Here is a 25,186-nt window from a genome sequence, read left to right as displayed (position 1 = left end):
TATTGTGTACAAGGACATTTGGAATCAGATCTGAAAAAAATTATTAATTAGCTTATAGATTTAGGAAATTGGGGATAGAATCACTGGAGAGACTGAGACAGCAGAGAAGGGTTGAAGCACTTTTAATCACAAAAGAGTAAACAAAAGTATAAACTGTTAACAGCTCACCCAGTGGCTGTTGTCTTCCTCCAGCCCTTAGCCCTTAGCTCACCCTCTCCCACCCCCAACTCCCTGCGTACCATTGAATTAAGAGCAGGGTATCAGGAGCTGTCCCTGTCACTGCCAGGTGGTAGGAAGGGGATCTAGTTAGGTGTTACAACAATTTTGGCCATCCATCCATGGTTGTCTGTTTCTACACAACTTCATAAGAAATATTCCGGCTCCAAAGGAGGGACACTGCAGAAACCTGTAGTTGACTTTGGCTGCTCCATTCAGATGGCCAGAGCCTCAAGAGCCATGGGCAACAAGGGAGGGGACAGTCCAGAGCCAGCATAATTCAAGATGCAGCCAAATCTGGGATTGAGGTGTGTTCAAAGGGGACAAGGCCATAGTCCAGAATTGTGCCCCAACCCAGACAATGAAACTCACGCATATGCACAAATGCACATGCACACACACACACACACAAACATACACACAGAGCAAATAATATTATTGAAAAAACCTGGAGGCTATTAAATACAAAATGGCAAAGTTTTTTTAAAAACAAAAAAATGAAATTATTTGCTTCTGTGATTCTCCTCAGTGCCCTGCAGACCCCTAGTCACAGGAGTTTAGACGTGGGGCAGCCCAAGAGGAGTAGGCTGTCGTGGCCCTACAAGTCCATGTGTGCCGAAGTCCCCACACCAACCATCTTACTCTTCAGCCCAGTAACTGCCTTCCACGTGACCATTCACCCAATTGGCACCATTGCTGGAGCTGCTGTCGCAAGGCCTTTTCGTGTTGGTGGTCACATCTTCTTCCTCTGAGCTGCTCTCCACATCACTGCGATCATCCTTAGACACCTGGGTGCCATGGGACCAAAGGTAGAAAATGTGAAGATGGACCTTTTGGGGTACTGTAAGAAAGACTACGCTGTTCCCAAAATGGCCTACTTTCTGGTGGCACCTGATTCAAAATATTATCTGGACCATGAACATCCCTTGTCTGCTTTCTGGGTTTCTTTCTCATCACCTCTGATTCTGTTCTCTACAAGATAAGTGGCTGCTTTGGTAGAGGGGTATATCTTTCAGGACCAGCCTAAGAGAGCTGAAATCATTCACTGAGCCTTGATTTAGGTTTGAGGGAAAAGCCACACACCCTTTCTCCTCTTCCACCTCAAAAAACAGAAAAGGCCAACATGAAGAGTACATATGGTTATCTTCATTGCCTCTATCTTTTGGTGGTTGTGGCCACTGTAGTTACTCATATTGTTTATCCTGAGTTTTGCTCTGTACCCAAAGCTGAAACATACTGGGCCTTTTTCAGTAGTTCTGCTCTTCGTAGACTCAACTATCAATACCCTATGACACCGTTTCTCCAATCTTCTCCCCCTTCTCAGTAGCAAGTCACTTTTCTCATGCAACTTTGGCATCCCTAAGATCCACAGGCTGAAAAGAAAAGTGGATTGGCAGTCAGGAAGAAAAGTCCCAATCATGCTACTGTCTATGAATCTTTACTGCTTAACATCAGCATTTTTGTTTTGTATTTTCAAATGAAGGGTTTGGATTAGAGTAATGTTTTCAAATCTAAACTACCCTGCAAATCAAGCAAAGAATTTAAAATTCTCTACCATGAATCATAAAAATAAGAGAGAAACCCAGCGAGACCTATGTCAGACTTCTGACCTCCAGAACCAAAGGATAATAAATTTGTGCTGTTTAAATAAATAAATAGAAGGGAGTGTGAAGGAAAACTACAATTGTTGTTGCCAAAGAAGCAGGGCATTTGCTTTGGTTAGCTCTAAGATTCTATGGTTTATAAGAGCTGTTGACCTCTGAAACCAGGTAACTAATTGATTACCTGATCTTTAAGAATTTTCCACCAGAGCAGAACGTTTCTAGATTTGAGATAAAGGGAGGCTCAAACATTGGTGGGGGAGAGGGGAAAGTTAAGAAAAACAGAAAGGGAAAAAAACAGTAGACTATATTCTTGCCTCCATTTAGGAAAAAGAATGTGACAGCTTGAGCTCTAGTCAACAATGGCTCCAAGGGTTGAGGAGATGGGACATGCTTTCAGATAATACAGGGCAGGAAGGAAAGCAGGAAGGAAGAGAAGCACATTCAGACAGATATGCTTCACTGACTACTAGAAGCACAGATACACTTACATGCAAAAGATGAAACTGTCCAACTCCCACCAGGCATAGAAAAAAGGAAGGAGGTGAGAAAAGAGTGGAGAGTACAGAGTCTGGGTCTAATCCTTCTTGGATAAGTCACCTGGTCAGGAAAGAAAAGTAGGGGAGAAAAAAGATGTCCAGTAGCTACAGCAAAATGTGTAGGCACACTGAGCAAGTTCTGTAACCAATTGCAGCCATAAGGAACAGTGGCATAAGAGATATATACCCAGGTAACATTCCATCCCTTTGTCCTAGATTGTGTCCTCTAGCAGAGCCCCTTCCCCTTGGGATTCTGTATTACTGAAGGCTAACCCCTAGCCCTTGGGCTTATTAAAGCCTGACTGCTTCAGAAATCAGATTCACTTATGCATTTTATCATTAAATGACACCTTTCTTTGTACTTTTGGGCTCTGGGAATAAGATGGGTATTTGAAAGCTTAAATATCCATCTCACTTAGGACCCTTGCCTCATGTAACAGGTGAGAATATCTCGAACATCACAGTGTGGTCATCTTGGGGTAGCTTATGAATTAACATCATTCCCTAGACAATCTCTGCTTCTATATAGTTTGTATCTTGGAGCTCTGTATATGATTTTCTTTGAAAAAAGGCTCCTCAGCTGAAGAATGAAAATATGAAATCCATGGAAATAAGCAGGTAAGGGGTAGGAAGTGGCTGAGGCCATCTCTAAAACTTAATCCTGTTCAGTATTTAACAAGTCATTCCTAAGAGAAAAGAAGGCAAATCCTTCCTCTTATATCTAAGTCTTAAAAAGTTAAATACTCATAAGGTAAAATCTCTGGAGCCATAGGCTTTTTCTAGGTTTGCTTGTGTAGATAGAGCTCACCAGGGTAGAATGAGAAAGTCTATTGAGTAATACTGCTCTTTCTACCTAGCCCCAAGGAAAGAAGTCATCTTTCATCCTTACCTTTCCTCGGATCAAAGCTTTGAAGGCAATTCGTGCTATTAGGTAGGACCAGATGACATGCAGAACCTGTAGAATCAGGAGAAGGCCATTGAAGAGCCACCAGGAGGGATAGGGCCCGATCATCTCCCAACTCTCAAAGAGGGTCGTGTTCAGAATCCTAGAAGAGAGAGGCCAATGGTCAGATTCTAGAGTCAGAACCAGGCAGACAGGGATGAAGCTGAGTTCCCTGGGAGGCAAAACTTGTGTGTCCTCTCCCCATACCCTTTACCAGCAGAAGTGCCAGGTAGAAAAGAATAAAGAAAGGGGGCCTATGGAGTTTTCTATCTTTAGAGACAGGGGAAGGTATATAAATCCTAGAAATTGATGGAATAAGTCATGTTATTAATTACTTCAAACATGCAGTTTCACACAATTGGGACAGCAATTTCAATTATGATCCTAGGAATTACTCAAACCCTTAGACATATACAGGATAGTCGGTAATTAATTCCCTCAGACTAAGGAAAATCTCCAACCCAAAGAATCACTGACTTGGTAGTGACTGTAGAAGTAAGAGTGGTGTGTGTGTGTGTGTGTGTGTGTGTGTGTGTGTGTGTGTGAGAGAGAGAGAGAGAGAGAGAGAGTGAGAGAGAGAGAGCGCGAGCGTGCGTGGGGGAGAAGGTGTAGAGCAGGAAAACAAGCAAGAGACTGAGAATTTTGTAATTGCCACAAAAGAAGGCAAAGGAGTTACTTGGGCATGAAGTGAGGACTGTTCCTCAGAGATGAGTCAGGAAAGCCACAGCCAAGTAAGTTGGATGCTCTGAGTCTGGATCTTACCTCACTAGAAATATTATACAAGGTAACTGAGGTTCTGGGAGTCCATAAAGGGTCAGGTTAGGCCAAGGAAAAAGCAGGGCAATAAAGTTCTTGATGGTCTGTTCCTTAAACTGACAAAAGGTCTCATTAGCTACACATCTGCCACAGATCCACAGCCCCTAACACTTACCAGAATGGATAGATTCCTAGACGAGTGACCATAAAAACAGCACTGAAGATCACAAAAAGGGTGTCACAGAGACGCTGATACTTGGCATAATTGGCCAGCTTGGCTGCCTGGAAAAGGGAAGATAAAAATTGAGCTGAAGAGAAAGCCAGTTCTCGGATAGGAGCAAAAGGAGAGAAACAGAGGAATAATGAGGAAAGAGGGGGTGGCGTCTTACCTCTAGCAAGAAGTCTGAGGCATCATGTAGACACATGACCAGAGTTCCTACCCGAACCATGTTGTTGACGTAAGAAAAGGTGATGAGCCCAATGGTGGCCAAGTGATGCACAAACATAATCAGGAAGTCCTAGGAAGAAATGAAAATAGAAGAGGCAGGTACGGGCAAGGTCACAGAGGTGCCGGCCAACTCAATGTCCGGCATTGTTCCCTGAGGATTTTATCCTACCCTTAGAAGTCTCATTTCGTTTAAACTCTCCATTAGGGAGCTGCCTAGCATTTGACCCCAAACTCTCTACATCATTGACTGACCTATAATCTACAATAATGTATCTCAAAGCACAGAAAGGAGCAATTTCCTTTGGTAGTTGCAGAATATGTAGAACATGGAGGCTGAGCTAACACTTAGAAATAATTTCCCAGGTGGTAGTCAGACATACAAGCCTTAGATAGTCTTGAGATTCTAAGACTCTTCTGCTTTGAGGATGGAAATTTCAACCAAAGGAACTTAACAGAAAAGAGAGGTTTATGGATGGGCAAAGCTAAACTCTTTTAAAGAGTTTCAGAGAAATGCTAAATAATTCATCTTACTACAAGTACTTCCTGTTTTCACATTTAAAGCTCTAATTTCCTCTTGGTTCAGATGCCAAGGTTAGACCTGGGGAAATCTCTAAACACCTGAATTATTGGACATAGCTAATAAATACTTCTCAGCCCAGTGAGACAGAGGGTAGGAGAAGGCAGGTGAATTTGGGTCAGAGAAACAAAGCCGAAAAGTCTACATTCTCCACTTAGACAGATACAACAGTATATTCTAGTTCTTGAGTTGGGGGTGGGTTCACAAGTATACATTATAGTATGTTTTAAAACCTACATATATATTGCAAACTTTTTAATATATGTGTCATGTATTAAAATAAAATTTTAATAAGGGGACCTGTATCTCCTGACCATAGGAGAGTGAAAGGCATCTGAGTATCAAACTTCCAGATTACACAACAACTAATAACCCAGCTTAGTTTCAGTCCATTCTCATATATGCTAACCTTGGTTTTCCTCATTGAAGATAACCACAAGTTAGTAACAGATTAGTATTAGAGTTGTTGGAAGTATATTATGTCAGGTGGACACCAAAAAGAGGTAAAGATTCTGCCCTTCCCATCTGCTTATTTAAAAAGTCGTTTCCAACTTTGTCATTATGTGGACAAGTCAACCAACTCCTTTGAATCTTTGTTTCCTAATCAATAGCAAGAAAGGGTAAACGAAATCATCTAAAACTCCTTCCAGCTGAAATTCTTAGAGTAAGTGGAGTCACCAAGAAGGGAGAACAGAGAGAGCAAAAAGCCCTAATGCCAAATAAAAGCCAGATCTTGCCTTTCTGAAATCAGGCCTTTTCGTGGATCAGGCCTTACTATCCCTAATTCTAACTAGTTTCCTGAGCTTTATACAAGTAAGAACCTTGAAGAAAAATAAGGAAAAGGGTATGCTTCTCAGTTGGTTAACTGTTTTCACCCTGGCTGCTCTGAATGCCTTAAAGATACTTCATCTTCAGTCAAGATTCATTTCTGAGAATATTACAAAGAGCTAACAGTCCCACCAAACCAGCTTTCTCCCTCTTTTGTGGTCCCAGTGAGGGCGGATAATCCATCACAATGGCAGTAATGACAGCTGCTAGGAATGAGGATGCATTAAGTTAAGGAATGGAGGGAGCCAATATTCTTACCTTTCTTTTAATGTCTGTAAACTGAGAAAACATAAGAGACCAATAGAAGGCCAATTCCATGATATAATAGTAATAAAGCCCACTTGTGAGAGGCTGGAAGAGAGAAAGAAGTAGTCAGAATACCAGCTAGTCAAAGATGCATTCCATCTCTGCAACTTTCTCTGCCTTGGAGGACCAATAACCAAAATTATTACATATCTTTCCTCCCTATCTTCTTCTAAACTCTGCAATAGCTAACAGTCTTTGGGTTGATGTGGAGACTTAAACCTCTTCCCCCTGCCCTTTCACATATATATCTTTAGCTCTCATCTTTTAGAGATCAGATAAGGTTAACACATCCTATATCATAATCAAATCAGTGTATTTGAATTTCTGGACAATTAATGTTTTTCAGGGGATTGAATATACTCAGGCCTTCCTTTCTTCCATCCTGTAAGCAGACCTCTGACATTTTCCCAGTATATATTAGAACCAAAATGCTCTTAAGGGTACTCCAAGTCACCCTTGATCTCAAAGGGACACCTGAACCAGAAAGTACTGCATTAAGTGCCGGGAAGCTGCTTTTTTTTCAAACCCAATTAGGTTGAATATAATGGGGAACTAGAACAAAAAGATCACTGGATTTCACAGCTATGGGGGCCCTAAAATAGATACCTTGAAGATATGTCTTAGAGAGACATATCTAACCCCTCAAGAATACCAAGGAAATGTGCCATCTGCCCTGGGACTGTGCTCCTCCCCACCCCACCTTACACACACAAAGTCCCTTGTTTTGAAAGGGTTCAGATCCTACCTGATATGGATAGCTATGCCAGCACTGTCGGGTGTCCCAAAACCAAGGTGACTAAGAGAAAACAGATAATTCAGGTCAGTCTCCTTTTGCTCATCTATATAATCCTGTTTTCTCTATGCTACAGGTAAAAGAGAGATGGGAAAGAAAAAGGAATCCCTCTTGACAGAATTTAGGGATTCTGAAAATCAGTAAATGACTAGATTTTTCTTCTAGAACAAGAAAGTGTGATTACAAACAGAAAACCCATGCTTTGAGGTATATAGGATAGTTTTTGAAACCATCACCACCTAGGATATAGGAGATGGGGAGGCAGGAAGACAGTGATTCCATTTGACAATTGAGATCTCCATGCCAAAGATTCAAAAGTCAAAAGTAAAAATTTCTAATGTAGTTTCAATTATGTCCATTTCACCTAAGTTGTTAAATTTATTACTATTAAATTGTTTGTAATATTGCCGTATTATCCTTATTATCCTTTTAATAAGGATCTGTAATGATAATCCCCTTTTCTCCCTAATATTGGTAATTTGTTTTCTCTTTTTTTCTAGGGGTCTATCGACTTTAATTAAACCTTACAAAAAACCAACTTTTGGCTTTATTAGTTTTCTCCATTGTCTGCGTAATGCCTATTTCATTAATTTCTGCGTATTGTTTTTAATAATTCTTTCCTTTAACTTACTCTGGGTTTATTTTGCTCTTCCTTTTCCAGAAACTTAGATCACTGATTTAAAACTTTCTTTTTCCTAATATAAACATTTAAAGTTATAAATTTCCCTCTAAGTATGCTTTAGCTGCATCCCACAAATTTTGTCATTTTTAGCATCATTCAGTTCAAAATACTTTTTAATTTCCCTTCTGATTTCTTGTTTGATCCAGGATTATTTAGATGAACTATTTAACTTCCAAATCTTTTCTAGATATCTTATTGATTTCCAATTTAATTCCATTATGCTCATCAGAGAATACATTCGATAAGACTTCAATATTTTAAAATTTACTGAGATTTATTTTATGGCCTAGCATATGGTCTATTTTAGTTGATGCACCATGTGCACTTGAAAATTATATATATTCTTCAGCTGTTGGTGTAGTGTTCTATAAATGTCAATTAGGTCAAACTGGTTGACTGTTTTTTCAAATCCTCTATAGCCTTGGTGAATTTTTTGTCTAGTGATTTAGTCAATTACCAATAGAAGAGTATTAAAATCTCCAACTATGATTGTATATTTGTCTATCCTTTTCCTTCAGTTTTGCACCTTTTTGCCTCATGTATTTTGAAGCCTCAATTACATCATTTAGTGTGGTATGGTGAAAAAAAGATAGAATCAGAAATCAAAAAGCCCGAAATTCTTCTTTGAGTTTGACAATTAACTGAAAAGCAGGAATAATATCTGTTTTAACCACTTTAAAGGGTTGGTTACTAATTCTATTTCTGCAACTGTCTCCTTCTTGGAAGAACAGGATTTTTGTCAAGTGCTTTGTAAACCATCATGTACTCTGCTGGTTTAATCAATACTAATTATTATTATTAGCATTATTTAGGGGAGAACAGTAGTTTTATGAGGGTATTAAAGTCAGGCCCCACACAGAAGACAATCTATTTAGCATATAAACCTGGGCTATAGGCATCACAAAGGAAAAAAAAGGGGGGGAGGGAATAAAGATCTAAGGTATTTAATGCTTATCTCTAGAGATGTAGGCATGATTAGAACCCAATAAATGACAGAAAAAATTCAGACTCACCGACCAGAGAAATCTAATTCCGTAGCAAAATATACATAAATAAAAAGTGAATCTCCACCTGGGTGAGCAAAGAATAGGGGTTAGATGAATATTCATTCAAAAGAAAGTCTTTAAGACTAAGGAAGTCAAGAGAGCAGATTTGGTGACGACAGTTACTGGTGAGAATGAAGATAAATCCTCAGAATAAGGACAAATACTGTTTCCTCAAATGCCAAAAAGATAGAGACATCTTCCAGCCTCTGTTTAAAATAGATTTCACAATTGTATACTGGCTTTAGTCTACTTTTCTTTCATATCAGACTCCTTGATGATAGGGCCTAATATATATATATATTTTGCATGACAATGATAAACACACTGCTATGTGTCCAGAGGGTACTTAGTAAAAACTCAGTAAAATCAACTATACTATGTCCAGAAAAGGGATGTTTCCAACCAAAATGTCAATTTAGAGCAAGCTGGTACTATTGCTATCAAGGTGTATAGGGTGTGCATGTCTACCTATATGAGTGCAATTACAGGAATTCACTCCTAATCTATTTGGGAAAGGTGAAAAAAATGGAACTACATCTAGCTTAGTGGTAAGCATGTCCAAGAAACTTAGGGTGACCAGTCTTCCAGTTCTCTTCTTTCCTGCCTATAATTGAGGCACCCCTCCACATATTTGACTGCTGTCTTAACAATAGAAATGATTTCCCAAAAAAAAAAAAAAAAAAAAAAACACCCTCAGTCCAGTCATACCCCACCCTTCTCCTCATTCCCCACCTCCCTCCGCACACCTACATGCTTTCACAGAATTTAGTGAGCGTTGGGGGTTTGTCCTGATTCCTCCGATGGCGAAACCAGCATTGGATTTTTCGGACGTCCCAGTCCAGTTGCTTTGACAGGCCCTCCAGCCTTTTCTCATCAGGATGCTGTAGATGTATGACCAGAGTCAGAACGTCGCTTTTTCTTCAAATCTCTCATCAAATCCCTTTGACTGAGTGGCAAAGGGGTGATGACTTCAGTGCTTAAGAGATGTTCATCTTTTTAGGTTTCAACCAAAGTCATTTTTAGTAAGAATTCCTATCTCACATATCAAGGACCTTATCACTCACCTGTACACATTCCTGGTTGGTCTTCTCCCTCCAGCCCAAGCTGAGTAAAAAAATATATTAAAAACCCAAACTACAAAGTACCTTTCACATCTTAATTATGCAACTAGGTAATGACAAAGACTGGAGCAGGGAGAAACAAAGTCAAGATATGTGTTTCTGGATGGGGGAGGGGTGGTGATGCCTACTAGGTCTAAAACTCAAAAGTACATAAACTTGACTTAGAAGCTGGCCCAAAGGTCTTTATTTCCCTGAGGAGATAAAGTTCTCCTCATAGCTATATGGAGTACCCAAATGTGAAAGATCATTCTATCCTATTCTTACCCTTGGAGATAGATAACTTGTTCTCTATCCTCCCCTGCCCTGTGGGGCAACCCCTCATATGAATCTTATTTCTCTGCCTACTTACCTTAGTAATAGATATGAACACCTTTTCAAGGATGGCATTGGGTTGGGCCTGATATGGACCACTGTCCTGGATGCCAACATGGAGTGCACAGGGTTTGGCAATAAACCTGTAATGGAGAAAATCCAAAAGCCAAATCTAAATATGCTTTTCTAAGTATGAAGGAAAGATCCTGATTAAGGGACTAATGGCAGGACAAAAAAGAAATGCCTGTCTGGGAGCCGGGACTTTGATTTCGTCCTGGATTCTGTCACTGACTCACTTGAGAAGTGACCTGTTTAAGAAATATTGGACCATAAGCTCTCTTTCCATTTTTCCCTGGCTTCCCTTATCAGATCTTGAGCTTTAGTGCCAGAAAGACCTAGATCAAATCACTAATCTGCCATTTACTACCTGTATGAACTTGAGCAGTTTATTTAATCTCTGTAAGCCTCAGTTTTTTTTATCTTCAAGATGAAGATAATATCAAAAATCCTTGCTATTCAGTATAAGTTCCATAGACCAACAGCATTATTGGCTTTTCCTAGAAGCTTTTCAGAAATGCAGAATCTTGAACCCCACCTTCCTGCCTAATAAAAAGATTATGGAAATACTTAGAACTTTCAGGAGCCCTGAAGAGAAGAAATCAGGAAACTAGTAAAAGTGAAAAGGAAATTACCTATTTACTCAGTTCTCATCCCAGATCTACCACTAATAATATGTCAAATAAATGGCCAAGTCACTTAAACCTTGGGTCTTGGTTTCATCTAAAATAGGTTGTACGAGATGATTTCTAAGATTTTTTATACATCTAAGATTCCATAGTATGACCATTGATTGCAGTTAATTTCTAACTTTTATATCTTTGAAAATTGAGAAACTATTTCCTGGTTCTTCAAGAAAGATATTCTGCTCCTCCACAACCATAGAGTTTTGCGAGCACCACTCAGCTCTGGGAAAAGCTCTGGAGGTCACTGTGAGGATAAGTCAAAACCAGGTTTAGCTCTCTTAGCTTCTTAGGGAGTCCCACAATGAAATTACGAAGGGGAGGCTTTAGATGGAGTGCTCTTGACCTATTTTCTTGGTCTGCATTTGAATCCAGAATTTATCTCTAAGGGAGGTACTGAGACTAAGAAACTTTGCTTATCATTTTCCTCTATAGAAAGTTCTTTCACCCTTATCACCAAAGTTCCTGAGCCATGGGGAAATATTTATTCAGGGCACAAAGTTAGCCACTGAGACCTGCTCTCTCCTCTCTTTTACACAGGTGGAACAAAAGTTACATTCAAAGGCCAATGCTAGTAGATACTTTAACATATATTTCCTGCTATATTTTCTGTGTACAAATATTTTAAGACTTCACTCATGTTTAAACTCATTGTGAACACAGAGAATACATAAAGAATACTGCTTTTGTATTTATTAAGGTTCTGTGCTCAGTAGTTGCTCGGTAACCGAGAAGTGACAGGTCCAGCAAATCCTACCCTTGCTCTACGGGAGGTCAGTTTGGACCCAGGATTGATCAGTATCCAGAAGAGTAATTAAAGCAGTCATTCTTCGCTGTTGAGTTGGTGCCATATCAGAGACAAAAGCACTGAATCATCTCTCTCTGTCTCCTCTCATCTACATTAATTATATGAAGAGGTAGATCCAAAACCAAAATCCAGCCTTTCCAATTCTGATTCTTACCCCCAATCTAGGTCTCTTACTCAGTCCAGAAGCATTTAGGTGACTAAAGGCACTGGAATTAGACTGTACCAGCTAAGAGACTTTGTGAAAGTTCATTTTAAAGATGAAATGACACATGATGCATGCTTAGCCCAGTACCTGACACCTAGTAAACATTCAAGAAAAATAAGCTATTCTTATTCTACTAGAAACAGTTCAGTCTGGGAACTCCCTGATGGTACCTCCAGCAGAAGGCAAAAAGACCAAAAAATCCTCTTTCATACAACAGGGACAGGTTTGTACTCTGCTCACTTGGGTGGAACCAAGATAATTTTTTTATTATCTGGACTTTGGAGTGAACTTAATGTCCCTACAGTTGTCATTAGCTCACATCCTGCCCTCATTAATTCACAGAGTTCAATGGAAGACATAAAGCTACTGGCAGTCAGCTACAGCTGTACAGACCCTAAGAAAATTTATGCATTTGACAAATATTTAATGGGCATCTATTTTGTACTATATTATGAAGCCCAAATCCAAAAATACAGACTTATAGTTGAAAAAGAATTTTTCTGTGGTAAATTAAATACACAGATTTATTTATGCACTTAAAGAATTACCTTAATGAAGAAAGTAAATTATTTTCCATCAGAACTCTTGAGAAAGTTCAGACTTAATCATGCATTCATTCTACATCATTTACCTGGCATTCACTATAACTTTTAAAATAAGTACTTAGGTTGGTCAAACTCCAGACAAAGAGCCTGGCATTCATCCTTTCCGCTAGATCAGCACTTCTCCCAGGGGTCTCACAGACCCTTTCAGGAGGTCTGCAAGGTTAAAACTATTCTCATAATAATTCTGTAACTTCGAAATAATTATTTTCTCTCTCATTCTCTCATGAGTGTACAATGGAACCTCCCACAGATTACATGACATATTGCAAAAGACTGAATGCAGAAGCTGACAAGAGAATACAGCTGCTAGACAGTAAAGAGACTTGCAAAAATATAAAATAATGCTATTCTTCTCAAATTTTTTTGTTTTGGAAAATAGTTATTTTTCATAAGGCATTGGTTATATTACCAATATAATCAACTTATTTTCATTTATAAAGGAATCAATAAACATATATTATTTTTTTTCCATTTTAATTTCTAAAACAGTACCTATTGATAGATGATATCCATATAAACAAAAACTCTTGAGGTCCTTGATAACTTTTAAGACTGCAAAGGATTCTTGACATAGTTTAAAAACTGCTGTGCTGGATGATGACACCGAGAAATCAGACTTGTGATTTTTCTGTCCTCTCAAGGATCAATTATGTTTTATAATAATTTGTAAGACTAGACTTTCTTTTGCCTGCAGGGCTGAATAAGTAGGCACTTAGTGGTCCATAATGGCAAGGTGCTCCTTTCCACCTGGCATCCAGGAACATGAGTCTAATGACCCAAGCTGATTGTAATATATTGGTCCTGCTTCGTAGAGATCATGTCCTTCTGCCCTTTTCCTGCCCTCCAGGTACATGGCAGCAGCTGACCTAAACCTGGGTTAGTTAAAGTGAAGTTAATGCTTTGCTTTTTCATACCAAAGACAGGAGCTATACTAACAATGCTATCTATCTGATTCACTAGAACACCATTTATGGATATGAACTATACACAAATACATGAGAAAGTCTAGATCAAGCTTCTCAAATGGTATATCATGGGCTATACTTATGCTGAGATATTGCTCTTAGTTCTCAGGGTGGTCTATGGGGTCTGTGGTAGGCAGAAACTCTTAGCCTATAGCCTTTGACCTCATATACCCCTCTGTGCAATGTACATATTATTTTCTATATGTGCAGCAACATAATTTAGTGGGGAAGCACTGGCTTAGATCAATCTTTGGAAAAATATAAAGTGTCAAAATTGATATATAAAAAGAAAAATAACCATCAAAGAAATTAAAATAGGGAATGGGATGAAGGGAAAAATACAATAAAAAGAAAAAAGTCTTATACAGACTGATGAGGATGGTGTCTCCATTAGGTGAAGAGTATTGAGTAACTAAACTACCTGAATGCTTCTTCCTCCCTCTCCCCTCATAGAGAGAGAGAGAAAGAGAGAGAGAGAGAGAGAGAGAGAGAGAGAGAGAGAGAGAGAGAGAGGAGAGAGAGGGCTGAGATGTTTAAATAAAGATTATTAGAGCCACATGAAGTCTGTTTAGAGACTTTAATCCTTAGGTACACAAGCAGCACTTGAAAATTCTCCCCTGAGACATATGTACCCTAAAGAGGCAAATGCAGGGTCCCGCAGAACACAGATTCAGAAAGCCTTTTCCCTGTACAATTGAATTATTATTAAACCAATCACATTAAAAATCTGAGTGGCTTCTGTAGGGTGGAAAGAGAAGAAAGTAAAAAGGCAGAGGGAACAGCATGTACTAAAACTAAGAGATAAGCAACAGAGTGCACTTAGAGAACTGTGCAATGTAAACTGGGGGTGGGGGTGAAGACAGTGACAGAGGTAAAGAACTATACAGGTAGTTAGAGGCCAGATCACAGATGCCTTGTGTGTTATGCTAAGCTTTAACTTTATCCAATAGCTGATGGAGAGTCACTGAAAGGCTTTATAGGCTGGGGGCAGAGAAGAGATGAATGGATCTATATATTAGTAAAGAACTCTCATTAGCTATTGTAAAAAAAAAATCCATGCTATAAGTGACAAAGCACTGAACTAACGCTGTAGAAATAAAAAGGATAGATTCAAGAGATGCTGAGGAAGTAAAATTGATAGGACTTGGTGACTGAAGAGGCAAAAGAAAAAAAGTCGAGTGTACCTTTCATGTTTCTGGCTTTGGAAACTAAGTTGATTATGGTGCCTCAACCAAGCAGAGAATAAGAAAAGCAGATGTGGGAGTAACAGATGAGTTGTGTGTATGTTGAATTTGAAGTACCTATGGGTCATTGATATGGAACCGTTTAGTAGGCAAGTAAATTTGAAAAAGGGGCTTGAGTAAGATATACACACATCAAGATCTGAGAAAGAAAAAGAGCAAGCAAGAACATGAGACTATATATAGGTGGGAGCTAAACTTGTGGGGGTGGATGTGACAGCAGAAAAAAGGAATATAAATTGAAAAGAGAACCAAGGTCAGAATTTTAGAAAACAACCAGCATAAAAAGTGAATTTAGGGGACAGGAAGGTCAGAGGTGGAGTCCTAGCAAATGAGGAAGAGATCAAGTAAGAAAAGGATTTCAATACCCACTAGATTTGGCAATTTGGAGTTCTGTGGTAATATTCACCAAATGGAGACTCTAAAAAAGAGTAATGAGTTACAGCAGTGAAAGACACAAGGAGGAGGAAGATAGAAGTGGAAATAGCCAAGACTATCAAGAATCTGGGTTAGAGAAGAATGCCTTTAACTTCCTCATCAGAACCACTCTGTCTGAAACTGATATCCCTGTGCTTTAGATCTATTCTAATCTTTCCTAATCAGAAATTTCATACTATTTATTCCTCCCCCAACCCATTATCTTCAGCCTCACTCTCTCCTTAAACATGCTCATGTTTTCCCCATCTTAAAATGGCTCTCTCCCACCTCACAACTATAGTTCTTGAAGAAGACCTCTTTTCCTGACTTTTAACTCCCACTCATTCCTCAACCCTCCTCACTCTCTCATCTGGCTTGTCCCTACACTCCACTGATCTGCTCTTGCCAAAGTCATCAATGATCTCCTTATTGCGAAATCAAAAAGATGCTTTTCAGTCCTGTATCTTACTTGATCACTCAGCACCATTTTACATTATTGGCCAAGCCCTCCCCCTTGACATGTACTTTTCTTAGCTTCCTTACTACCATACTCTTCCTAGCTTTCTCTATCTCTCTGGCAATAGAACTACGCAGCCTGGTATGCACTGCTAGTTGAGTCACCTTGGACAAGGTACTTAACTTTTTCTGTACTTCAGTTTTCCCATTTGTAAAATGAAGATAACAATAGTATCTGCCTATTTCATAAAGTTACTATGTTTTGTATTTAGAAAGGTACCTGGGACAAAGTAAGTAACTACTTATTAAATGCTAACTATTATCAAATACTGTATGGCTATCATACCTCATCTCCTTTTAGGTTTCTTTTTCCTTTACCTTTTCCTAAAACAAGGTGTTTCCTCAGGGTTCTATGTGGGTTATCTTCTTATTCTCACACGTTGGGTGCTCTCGCTCAATTATAGCAGATCTCAAAGTATGGTCCGCAGAACCCAGAGGGTCCCTGAGATACTCTCTGGGGGCTCATAAAGTCAAAACAATTTTCATAATAATATTAAGACATTGTTTGCCTTTGTTACTGTCTTGATATTTGCAATGATGGTGCAAAGCATTTGTGGGTAAAACTTGCAGCACCTGAGCATACGTTATGGCAGTGGTTCCAAACTGTAGTAGTTATCATAGTTTTCCTCACTGCATTCTTAGTTAAAAACAAAAACAAAAAAGTCAGTTTCTTAAGAATGTCCTTGATGAAGCAATAAAAATGATTAATTTTACTAAACTTCAACCATTGAGTACATTGTTAAAAAGTATTCTGTGATAAAATGGGAAGTACACAGAAAGTACTTTTGCTTCATACCAAAGTATATATATGAGTGTCTCAAGGAAATGCACTTGGTTGACTAAGTTGTGAATTTAACTAAATCCCTTTTTTTCAAAGAACACCATTTTTACTTGAAAGAATGGCCGACAGATAAACTATGATTATTCATACCTGGGTATTTAACATTTTCTTGAAAATGAATGAAATAAGCCCGTCACTTCAAAAAACAAATATTGTTACCAATGATAAAATTCAAGCTTTCAAGTGAAAATTAGGATTTTAGAGAACTTATATCTGCTTTTGAGCTTGACGATTTCCCAACACTTGAAGACCTTTCCGATGAGATTGGTTACAATGAGAGTAACTAATACAATTTTTTAGTATTGTATAATGAAATGTATTTATATTTGAGAGATCTATATAACTCAGTGAATCAGTATTTTTCAAATAATACATGTTATCCATTCAAAGTATAAGACAGACCAATGAATTTTAACATGAATGAAAAGCTCATCGATATGGTTTCAGATTCCACAATGCAACCAACCTTAAAGAAACTACTAACCTGTGTTTTGGTGTAATATGAAAGAAAAAATACTTCCTTTTTCCAATCATGTATCTGTGTGAAGCCAGCTTTTATTTATGTACTTCAAGCAAAACAACATTATCACAAGAGACTGACTTCAGAAGCCAGTGAGGAGAATCCAGTTATCTTCTATTGAGCCAGACAATATAAAGAGATTTGCAAAAATGTATAATCAATACTGTTCTCACTGAATATAATTATTTTTCAAAAAGGTTACTTATGTTAACATGTAATAGGTTTATTGCTTTTATTTTTAAAGAAACAAATATATTTCTTATATTTCTCAATTTTAATTGATAGGTAGGTATATGTAACCCATAAAAACAAAAGCTCTTCTGAGATCCTCAATAATTTTTAAAAGTGAAAAAGCATGCTGAGAATAAAAAAATTTAAGAATTACTAAATTATACTAATACTATGTGCTAGTGACTCCCAGCCATTCATATCTTGTATATTCCCTATACATATGCATCCACACCGGTGTCTTTTTCTGATTAAATTCTTAAGAGGATGGGGTTTTTACTATGTATAGGCAAATGTGCTGTATACAACTGTTGTATACATATGTCCTTGTTGTGCACAAGACACTGCACTTTCAAGGACACTTATACCACCGACCCCCCACGTGTCTTGCATGGTCTGTGTGTAAGTAATTTTTGCAGTTTTTTTTAAGGACTATTTTTTTAAATTGGCAAATTTGCTCTTAAAGCAGAAACAGACTATAATGCCTGAAACCATGACAATGTACACACTGTGGATGTATACCAAATTATCCCTCACTCCTTATTCCACTTGCAGCAAAGTTATCTTCACTTAGACTTATAACAGGGTCTTCAAATATTATGACTAATATCTGTGCAATTTAATGTATCTACTGGTACTGTGATGAGAAAGAAGGATCAGGATCCTGCTTACATCTTACCCTTATTATAAGGGAAATAAGTCTTGAGATAATTGCTTAGAGTATGTAAGTATGTTTGAATGCTTCAGACAGACACAAACTAATTTAAGACTAAGTTGTAGTTTTATTGTATAGTAGTTAGTAAATATTTCATTTGCTATAGAACAACACTTCTCCAAGTGCCACTGGAGAACAGCTGGGAGTTCTTGAGACACTCACTGTTTAAATTAAATTTCTTTCTTTTCTGACTTTATGCATACATTTCTTTCATTAAATATATTTATCTTTTTTAAATGGATGAGCAATTATACAACTTAATGTATTTGCATAAAGTAGAAACACACAAATATGGGCGTGCCAAATAAGTGGATTAGAAAAAAAGGTTGACAAAAAGCTCTTAAGAAGTTTTTACCATTCTTCATAGTCCAAGAAATAAGTGTTTCTTAGTGAGACTTTCATTAAGCCTATATTTTAGTTAACAACCAAAGGAACTGAGTCTGCCTCCTCCAAACTCCCATAACTTACCCTTGTGCATATATTTATTACACTGTATTTTAACCACTGATTTTCTTGTTCTCTTCCTAAAGGTGACTTATTCACTTTTTTAATCCTTGGTACAGTGTTTGCCATCTGGCAATTTGATTCAGTTTGAGACCCTCTGTGCCTATAATTGAGACTTCTTACAAATGCTGACACTACTCAAAGCTAAAGACTACAAGGAATACCCTTTTTAAGAAACTCCATAATTTTAAGAAGCAATATAATGGTGTGATTAGTCTCACTGCCTTACTAGGGCAGTGCACATCCCATGCACATTTAACTACTTGTCCAACTTGTTTGTTTACAGAGCATTAACTACTCAATTGAGAAGATACATGCGCAAAAGCAAAACTACAGAGCAAAGCTTGGCTAAAGGCACTGTCAATCAAAGATTACTCAAAATAGACTATAACTATTTAAATCATTCAGAGAATGGTTTATATTTTAGAAATCCCGTTTTTACTGTGTTTTTAAAGAAGGATTTTTTAAAACATAATCCAAAATACTTAGGACTGATAACCTCTTAGTCCTAAAACACTGAATCAAATGAGAATTTATAATTTTTATTATTATTTATGCCTACAGCACCTGGTCTTCCTAGGTCGTCTTCCATCCAAGTACTAACCAGGCTCAACCCTGCTTAGCTTCCGAGATCAGACATCAGGCTTGTTCAGGGTGGCATGGACGTAAACCATGAACTGTGACTCCACTGGTGCGCGAATCCAGGACCTTCTATATGTAAAGCAGATGTGCTAACGGCTACACTATTTTACAATTCTCTTCTTGCTTATTGGTATTTGTTTGAACTACTACCATCAGAACTGCTTGATAGAGTATGTGAGCCACATATGTAATTTAAAATGTTCTAAAAGCCATATATTAAAAAGTTAAAAAGAGGTGAAATTAATTTTAGTAATGTACTGTTTAACCTGATATATCCAAATTACTATCATGTCAATATGTAATCAATGTTAAAAATTAAGACATTTTACTTTTTTTTTTTGCACTATGTCTTTGAAATTCAGAGTGTACTTTACACTTAGAACACATGTCAGTTCTGACTAGTCACATTTGAAATCCCCCCAAACTATCAGCTACTGTAATAGCTAGTAGCTACTATATAGGACAGCATGGTTCTAGATAATTTTGGGAGAATTCTTCATATCTAGGAAAACTGCCTTCATATCTAAGAAAACTAATTTCAGGGTTTTTTTTTTTTTTTTTTTTAGCTAGCCGTGATTATGGCTAACTCCTTTTGCAGTAACCACCTCGATTAACTTCCCCAAAGGTAAAGGAGGAGTGGATTGAAACAGGAAGAGCTCAAAAGTCAGTGAATTCTTTAGAAGGCAGCTTTTATCTGTCTAAAAATCCCTTTAGAGAGGAAGCCAAAATAGGTATTATCTCTGCCTTCCCACTCTATAAGGAGAGTACAGATTTCACTTGCTGCCTCCTCTTTCATAAATTTCTTCCTATAGTCATCTAGGAGACCCCAGTTTTCTGACTCAGGAAGTGGTTAAAGCAAAAATATCTGACCTGTTTCTTTTTCAGTGTCAAATATACTGTCTCCAGGGATAAATCAGGAACCTGACCTCAGGCATGATAGTATTCAGGGTTGTCTACAAAGCATCAATACCCCCTGTGCAGAAAGAGCTAGAGAAAGTTTTACCAGAGAGAGGAGAAACACATAAGGCTTCTGATCATCTGGAGCTTACTAAGAGTTGGATTCTTAGATAAGGGCAGGGTCATGTGACCATCTTTTTCAATCTTGCTCTGCTGGATCTACAAACCAGATTTAATTCTATGATTTACAATTCAATAACGCCCAACAGAACACCTTCAGGGATGCAGTGGAACGGGCAGTTTCCCTTACAGCCTAAGTCAGCAGCTATGTCCATTCTTCTTGAAGCCTTTCTCTCCTGTCTGGAAGACCTACTAATATTGGGTCACAACGCTGTGACATAACATAGATCTGGGAGCAGACCTGTCAGGAAGAGGAAAAAAGTTCTTCCTCTTCTTAGCAAAAGTGGGGGAGAACAGGCAGCGGAGGTAGCAAGGCAGCGGAGGTAGCAAGGTTTACAAGAGGAAGATGAAATGAGTGGTTATGAAACGTACACACAAAAAAATGAGTCATTACACTTGTTGCCAGTTACAAAGCATGGTGTTGAGAAGGCTCTTTAGACACCCAAGTGAGGTTGCCTTAGAAGTAACAAGAGAGAAGAGCAGATTGGAATAATGAATGAGTGGCCAAAGAGAGTTCTAATCTGTCTCTTGTATAATTCACAAAACAAATTCCTTCGGGCAATATAAAGCTCCTATTGTAATGCCATATTTGAAATAAATGGGCCTGTATCATTTTGAAGGTGTCAATATTAAGTTTCAAGCTCCTATTTGATCCTAAGGAATAAGTGCTCAAGGGACTTGATATTAAATTTCAAACAATTTTATCTTAAAGATTCAATTTAAGTAAAACATAGCAGATCTAGCTTGAACCGCTCTTTCCCTTAGGTCTCAATCATCAACAAGATATTAAAAAAGAATTATAATTTTGTCCCTCTCAATCAAGCCAAACATTCATTTCAAGTTGAAGACTTAGATTCTGATTACTCCTCCCATTATCTGAGTAGATGAAGGTGGACCCTTCTCAATAGTATGTATTTACTGACCACATGCTACACCCAACACAGTTTTGCAAGGTGCAGGACATCTTAATGCAAATAGTCAGCAGAGGCCCACAAAAGAAGGCCTCTGTTCTTCAGTAGGTAATTTGCAGTTCTTCAGCAAAACTGTTAGCTAAATATAAACACTTTACTTATGGTTTGATAGCTTTCCAAATCATCCCTATTAGATAAGGTTGCAGTTCTCCAGGGAATGTGGGAACTTAAAAAATAAATGCTCATTGCGGTTGATGACAAGGAAAAGAAAGTGAGACCAAATTGTAAACTCTGTATTTATTCTTTAGGAGAGTCTTAAAACAACACAAATAAATATAGTTTATCAAAGGGCATAGTTTAAGATTCATTAAAATATGCAGGATAATTTGAAACAAAAAGAATGTAAAGTTCAAGTCAAACACATTAAGTAACCAAGAATAAGATGGGCATGAATTTGTTCTCCAAATCCCAGAATATTAGGAACAGGAGGTTAAATCTTAACCCTTGAAAGGAAAAAGATGGCAACATCATACAGTGCCAAGAAGGGCTGGGGGAAAATTATCTGGATCTTGGTTCTAGCTCTTCCCCCAGGTGAGTATGCAACCTCCAAAAAGCTGCAGGGATATTTCTGCACCAATATTTCTGAAATATCTTTTATTAAATTCTAAGAGTGGCTTCTATTATCTTTATGGAAGACCAGTGCAACAAGAGAAGAACTGGTCATCCAGCAGTCAATTTTATCGCTAACTAAAGTAGCAGGTCTTAAAGAGAAACAAAATAGAGAGACTGCTTCTAGGGTTCAACTTTCCTAAGATCAAACATGAGATCAACAAGGTACTGTTCTCACTAGCCAAGATATATCATACTAGAATGCTTTCAACTCAGTATTCCCATCCACCCCTTCTCCCCTGACACTGGAGCACCATAGAAACATTCAGATAGAATTCCCACAGGTAAAGGATCTTTTCCAGTGGCTCTGCCAGGGGATATATAATCTTCAGTCATCTGGGGGAGCTCTTTGGAAATCTGAAGATATACGTATGTTTATATAAAATGGGTGTTTATAAGCAACAAGTTACTTCGTCTTATCACTAACATGGATAAATTTCCGTATTTATTGGTATATATTTATATGAGAAGCATATAAATATATCAGAGTATGCTTTCATTAGAATTTTTTCTTAAGACAATGAACTTTTTTTTTGGTCTTCAGTTGTGTATTTTCCTTTTTAGTCCTTACTTTGTCTTGCTTTTTTTTTCAGCCTTCATATATAGATGTTAAGGTAAACAGTACCTGGATCTAGGTTATGCCTGAGAGACAAGTGGTTTGTGTTTCCATCCCAGTAATATTAATACAATGACTATACTTTAAAAACTGCAGCATTAAATTCCCAAGGATCCACAAAAGGCATTTAGATTCTGGGGTTTCATTTGCTTCAGTTAAGAGCATCTTTATTTTTGTACTTGAAGTCTGGCAGAGCATTCCGATGACAATATACAAACATGATGGATGAATGACCAGCTAGCTACACATAACGAATATCATTTAAAAAAGATTGTGTCAGGAATAGTAGGCAAATCAAAGAAGTAATCCAAAACAGATAGTATTAATTTTTCTTAGAGGAACAGATTATTTTATCTGCAATGTATTTTCATCTTAGTGCATTCCTGCTCTAGATAAAGGCCAAATGAACAAAAGATGTCAAAGTGCCACCCTCATTACCTGAGACCTATTGGAAAGAAGTCTCCTTTCCGGAGTCTGAGTGCACTTGATCGAAATCACCCACAAGTCCACATTATCTACAAAATCACCAAATCGAGTCCTTAGTGAATATCTTTATCTTAAACAGTAGGTAAGATGCAGCCACTCAAAGAAAGATGAAATCATTTTTCCCAACAGCACAGGGAGGGACAAAGTATGCTGTGATTCTGTTAAACTCACAAGTTTGGCTCAATGCAGCAGTTCTCTAATAAGCCCTAGGGCTCTCCATCCTTTCCAGATGACAACTCCTCCTTCCACCTCAGGCCTCCAAGGCCCGTTCTGCAACTAATCCGACACCTTTCCATATTTTGGAACCCGCAGGCTCCACCACACCACACCCCTACCAAATTTCTACTCTCCTACGGGTTCTGGGGGAATTTTATTGAAACACACACATACGCGTGCGCGTCTATGAGCTGACAAACCGAGTCTTAGGGCCTAACTAATCCTGTTTCCCCCAACTCTCGAGACTCACAAATCTTTGATTCCCATGAATCCACTCTTCTGGTTGGAATGTCTGTCTGCTGTTGACCCCTCAGCTTCCATGGCCCCAACTAGCTTGGGTTCTCGTGGCCCTTTCCTGTTCCTCGCTTGAGGTTCTGGGCCACAGCTCACACTCAACCTGTTTCCTAGTCTGCAAAATCCTTGGAGGTTGGGAGGAGGCCTATAAAACCCCCCGCCCCGCAAACGACCTCCGGGATCTAAAATTGAATGGGCCCAGCTTCCCCCTCGACTCTCACTCTTTCATTGTCCACGCCCGGACTGTCTCTGCTTAGGCTCCACGACCACTTCGGCCACCCTCCGTGCGCCCCACGCGGCGGCCCAGGCTCCCCCGGCCCCTGCTTTCGGGCTTCCCCAGCAGTCCTGCTTCCGGTCCTCGGCCTCTCCCCTGCAGCAGCTCCACCGGCTTGCGCCCCCGGCCCTCCGCGCCGCTCGTTCGCAGGCTCTCACCGCTCGAAAAGCAGCCTCACGGAGAATATGCCCGCCGCCAGTGGGAACACCGAGAGGATGTGCCGGGCCCGCGGGTAGCCGTAGCCGTCGCCCGGCCCCTCGAGGTCCGCCCAGCTCACGTTCTGGGGCATCCAGAAGCGTTCGCTCCACAGCCAGCCCCACAGCAGGCCCAGGGATCCCGCCGCCGCTGTCGCCATCTTACGCCCGCCCCGCGGCCACCGCCGCCACAGCCTCAGCTGCCGCCGCAGCAGCCAACGGAACCCGCCGTGGGGCGGACCCGGGGCGGGGTCGAACCGGCCACCACCCCTTTCCGGCCCCTTCCAGTCCCCGGCACGTCTCAGCCGCCTGCTCCGCGGGGCCCGGCCTCTTCGCCGCCCATCTCGCCTCCCCGCCCACCTCACTCATGGCAGCTTCCCGGGCCACCTCGTTCTGGGACTCCGCCCTCCAGCCCTGGCCACGCTCCTTCGCGAGCCGCCCACTCCGCCCCAGCCCCGCCTCCAGCCAGCCTTGGCTCCACCCCCACGCGCCTCGCAACTCTGGTCCCGCCCTCTCTTGCTACCGGTTTCGGCCAAGCTTCTCCTCCTCTTTCTCTTTCTCTCTCGCCCATCCATCTACGGCCACACCCCTTAATTTCAGGCCTAACTCCCTAATGCTAGGGAAGACGTTCCTCTTCCTCAGTTTAGGACGTTCAAAGCTGCTCCCGGCTCCCAGCCACGCCATACCCATCTCTCTACTCCCAACCCCTCTCACTAGGGCTTATCTCACCACCTCAGCTGATCCCACCTACTTCTCTCCACCACCAGAGGCTAACTAGAATGGTATTAGGAAAGATGAGAAGAACTAAATCTCTACCTCTTGTCTAAGGACAGATAAAGTAATTCTTTAGTATGGCATGCTTACCCAGAAGTTAAAGAGTTCAAAGAGAGGAAAAAGGAAAAAAAACAAAACAAAACAAAACCAAAAACAGCAGCCATTCTAAGGAGTAGACTAGGTTTGCTTTAGCTCAGTGGTTCTCAAACTTTAGTGTGTCCCAGTTCAGGCATTAACTTGTCTCATCTGCCACATGGAGAGCTTAAGTTTCCTAGAGGTTCAGGATAGGGCCAATGATTTGCATTTCTCATTTTTAACTCATAGGTGAGGTGATGCCTTTGCTGCTGGCCTGAGAACCACTGCCTGTAACCATTTTTGTCCAAACCTAGCAACAGCTTAAAGGTAACTACCCTAATATTCAAGATACAATGTACAAGTACACTCCCCCTGATTCCATGGGAATTCAAATCAGAGCCACAAAGAACAGAATATGCTAACTTGGCATGCAGCAATCAACACACAATGATCTTGGTCTCGGAATCTATCCCCAGAAAAACACA

The 25,186-nt window shown here is 39.5% G+C and overlaps 1 protein-coding gene across 3 annotated transcripts; it reads right to left on the bottom strand.

Annotated features, from left to right (window-relative positions):
- Positions 1-105: 105 nt before the first annotated feature.
- CERS5 (ceramide synthase 5) lies at positions 106-24,091 on the bottom strand. Of its 3 annotated transcripts, XM_036236324.1 has the most exons (11): positions 23,817-24,091; positions 10,206-10,311; positions 9,486-9,616; positions 8,703-8,760; positions 6,960-7,010; positions 6,167-6,259; positions 4,445-4,573; positions 4,231-4,337; positions 3,246-3,402; positions 2,309-2,417; positions 106-1,004 (listed from the first exon to the last, which is right to left on the bottom strand). In XM_036236324.1, the coding sequence occupies exons 1-11, from the start codon at positions 24,011-24,013 to the stop codon at positions 997-999; spliced, it is 1,146 nt and encodes a 381-aa protein (XP_036092217.1). In that variant the 5' UTR covers positions 24,014-24,091; the 3' UTR covers positions 106-996. The 3 variants fall into 3 exon arrangements, with proteins under 3 accessions (XP_036092217.1, XP_036092216.1, XP_036092218.1); XM_036236323.1 differs by lacking the exon at positions 2,309-2,417 and having other exon boundaries at positions 23,817-24,083; XM_036236325.1 differs by lacking the exons at positions 2,309-2,417; positions 23,817-24,091 and adding an exon at positions 23,606-23,714.
- Positions 24,092-25,186: the final 1,095 nt, after the last annotated feature.

Source organism: Rousettus aegyptiacus, unplaced genomic scaffold (genome assembly GCF_014176215.1).
Source record: "Rousettus aegyptiacus isolate mRouAeg1 unplaced genomic scaffold, mRouAeg1.p scaffold_m13_p_2, whole genome shotgun sequence".
Lineage (NCBI taxonomy): Eukaryota > Metazoa > Chordata > Mammalia > Chiroptera > Pteropodidae > Rousettus > Rousettus aegyptiacus.
This window is presented reverse-complemented; position numbering and strand designations above follow the sequence as displayed.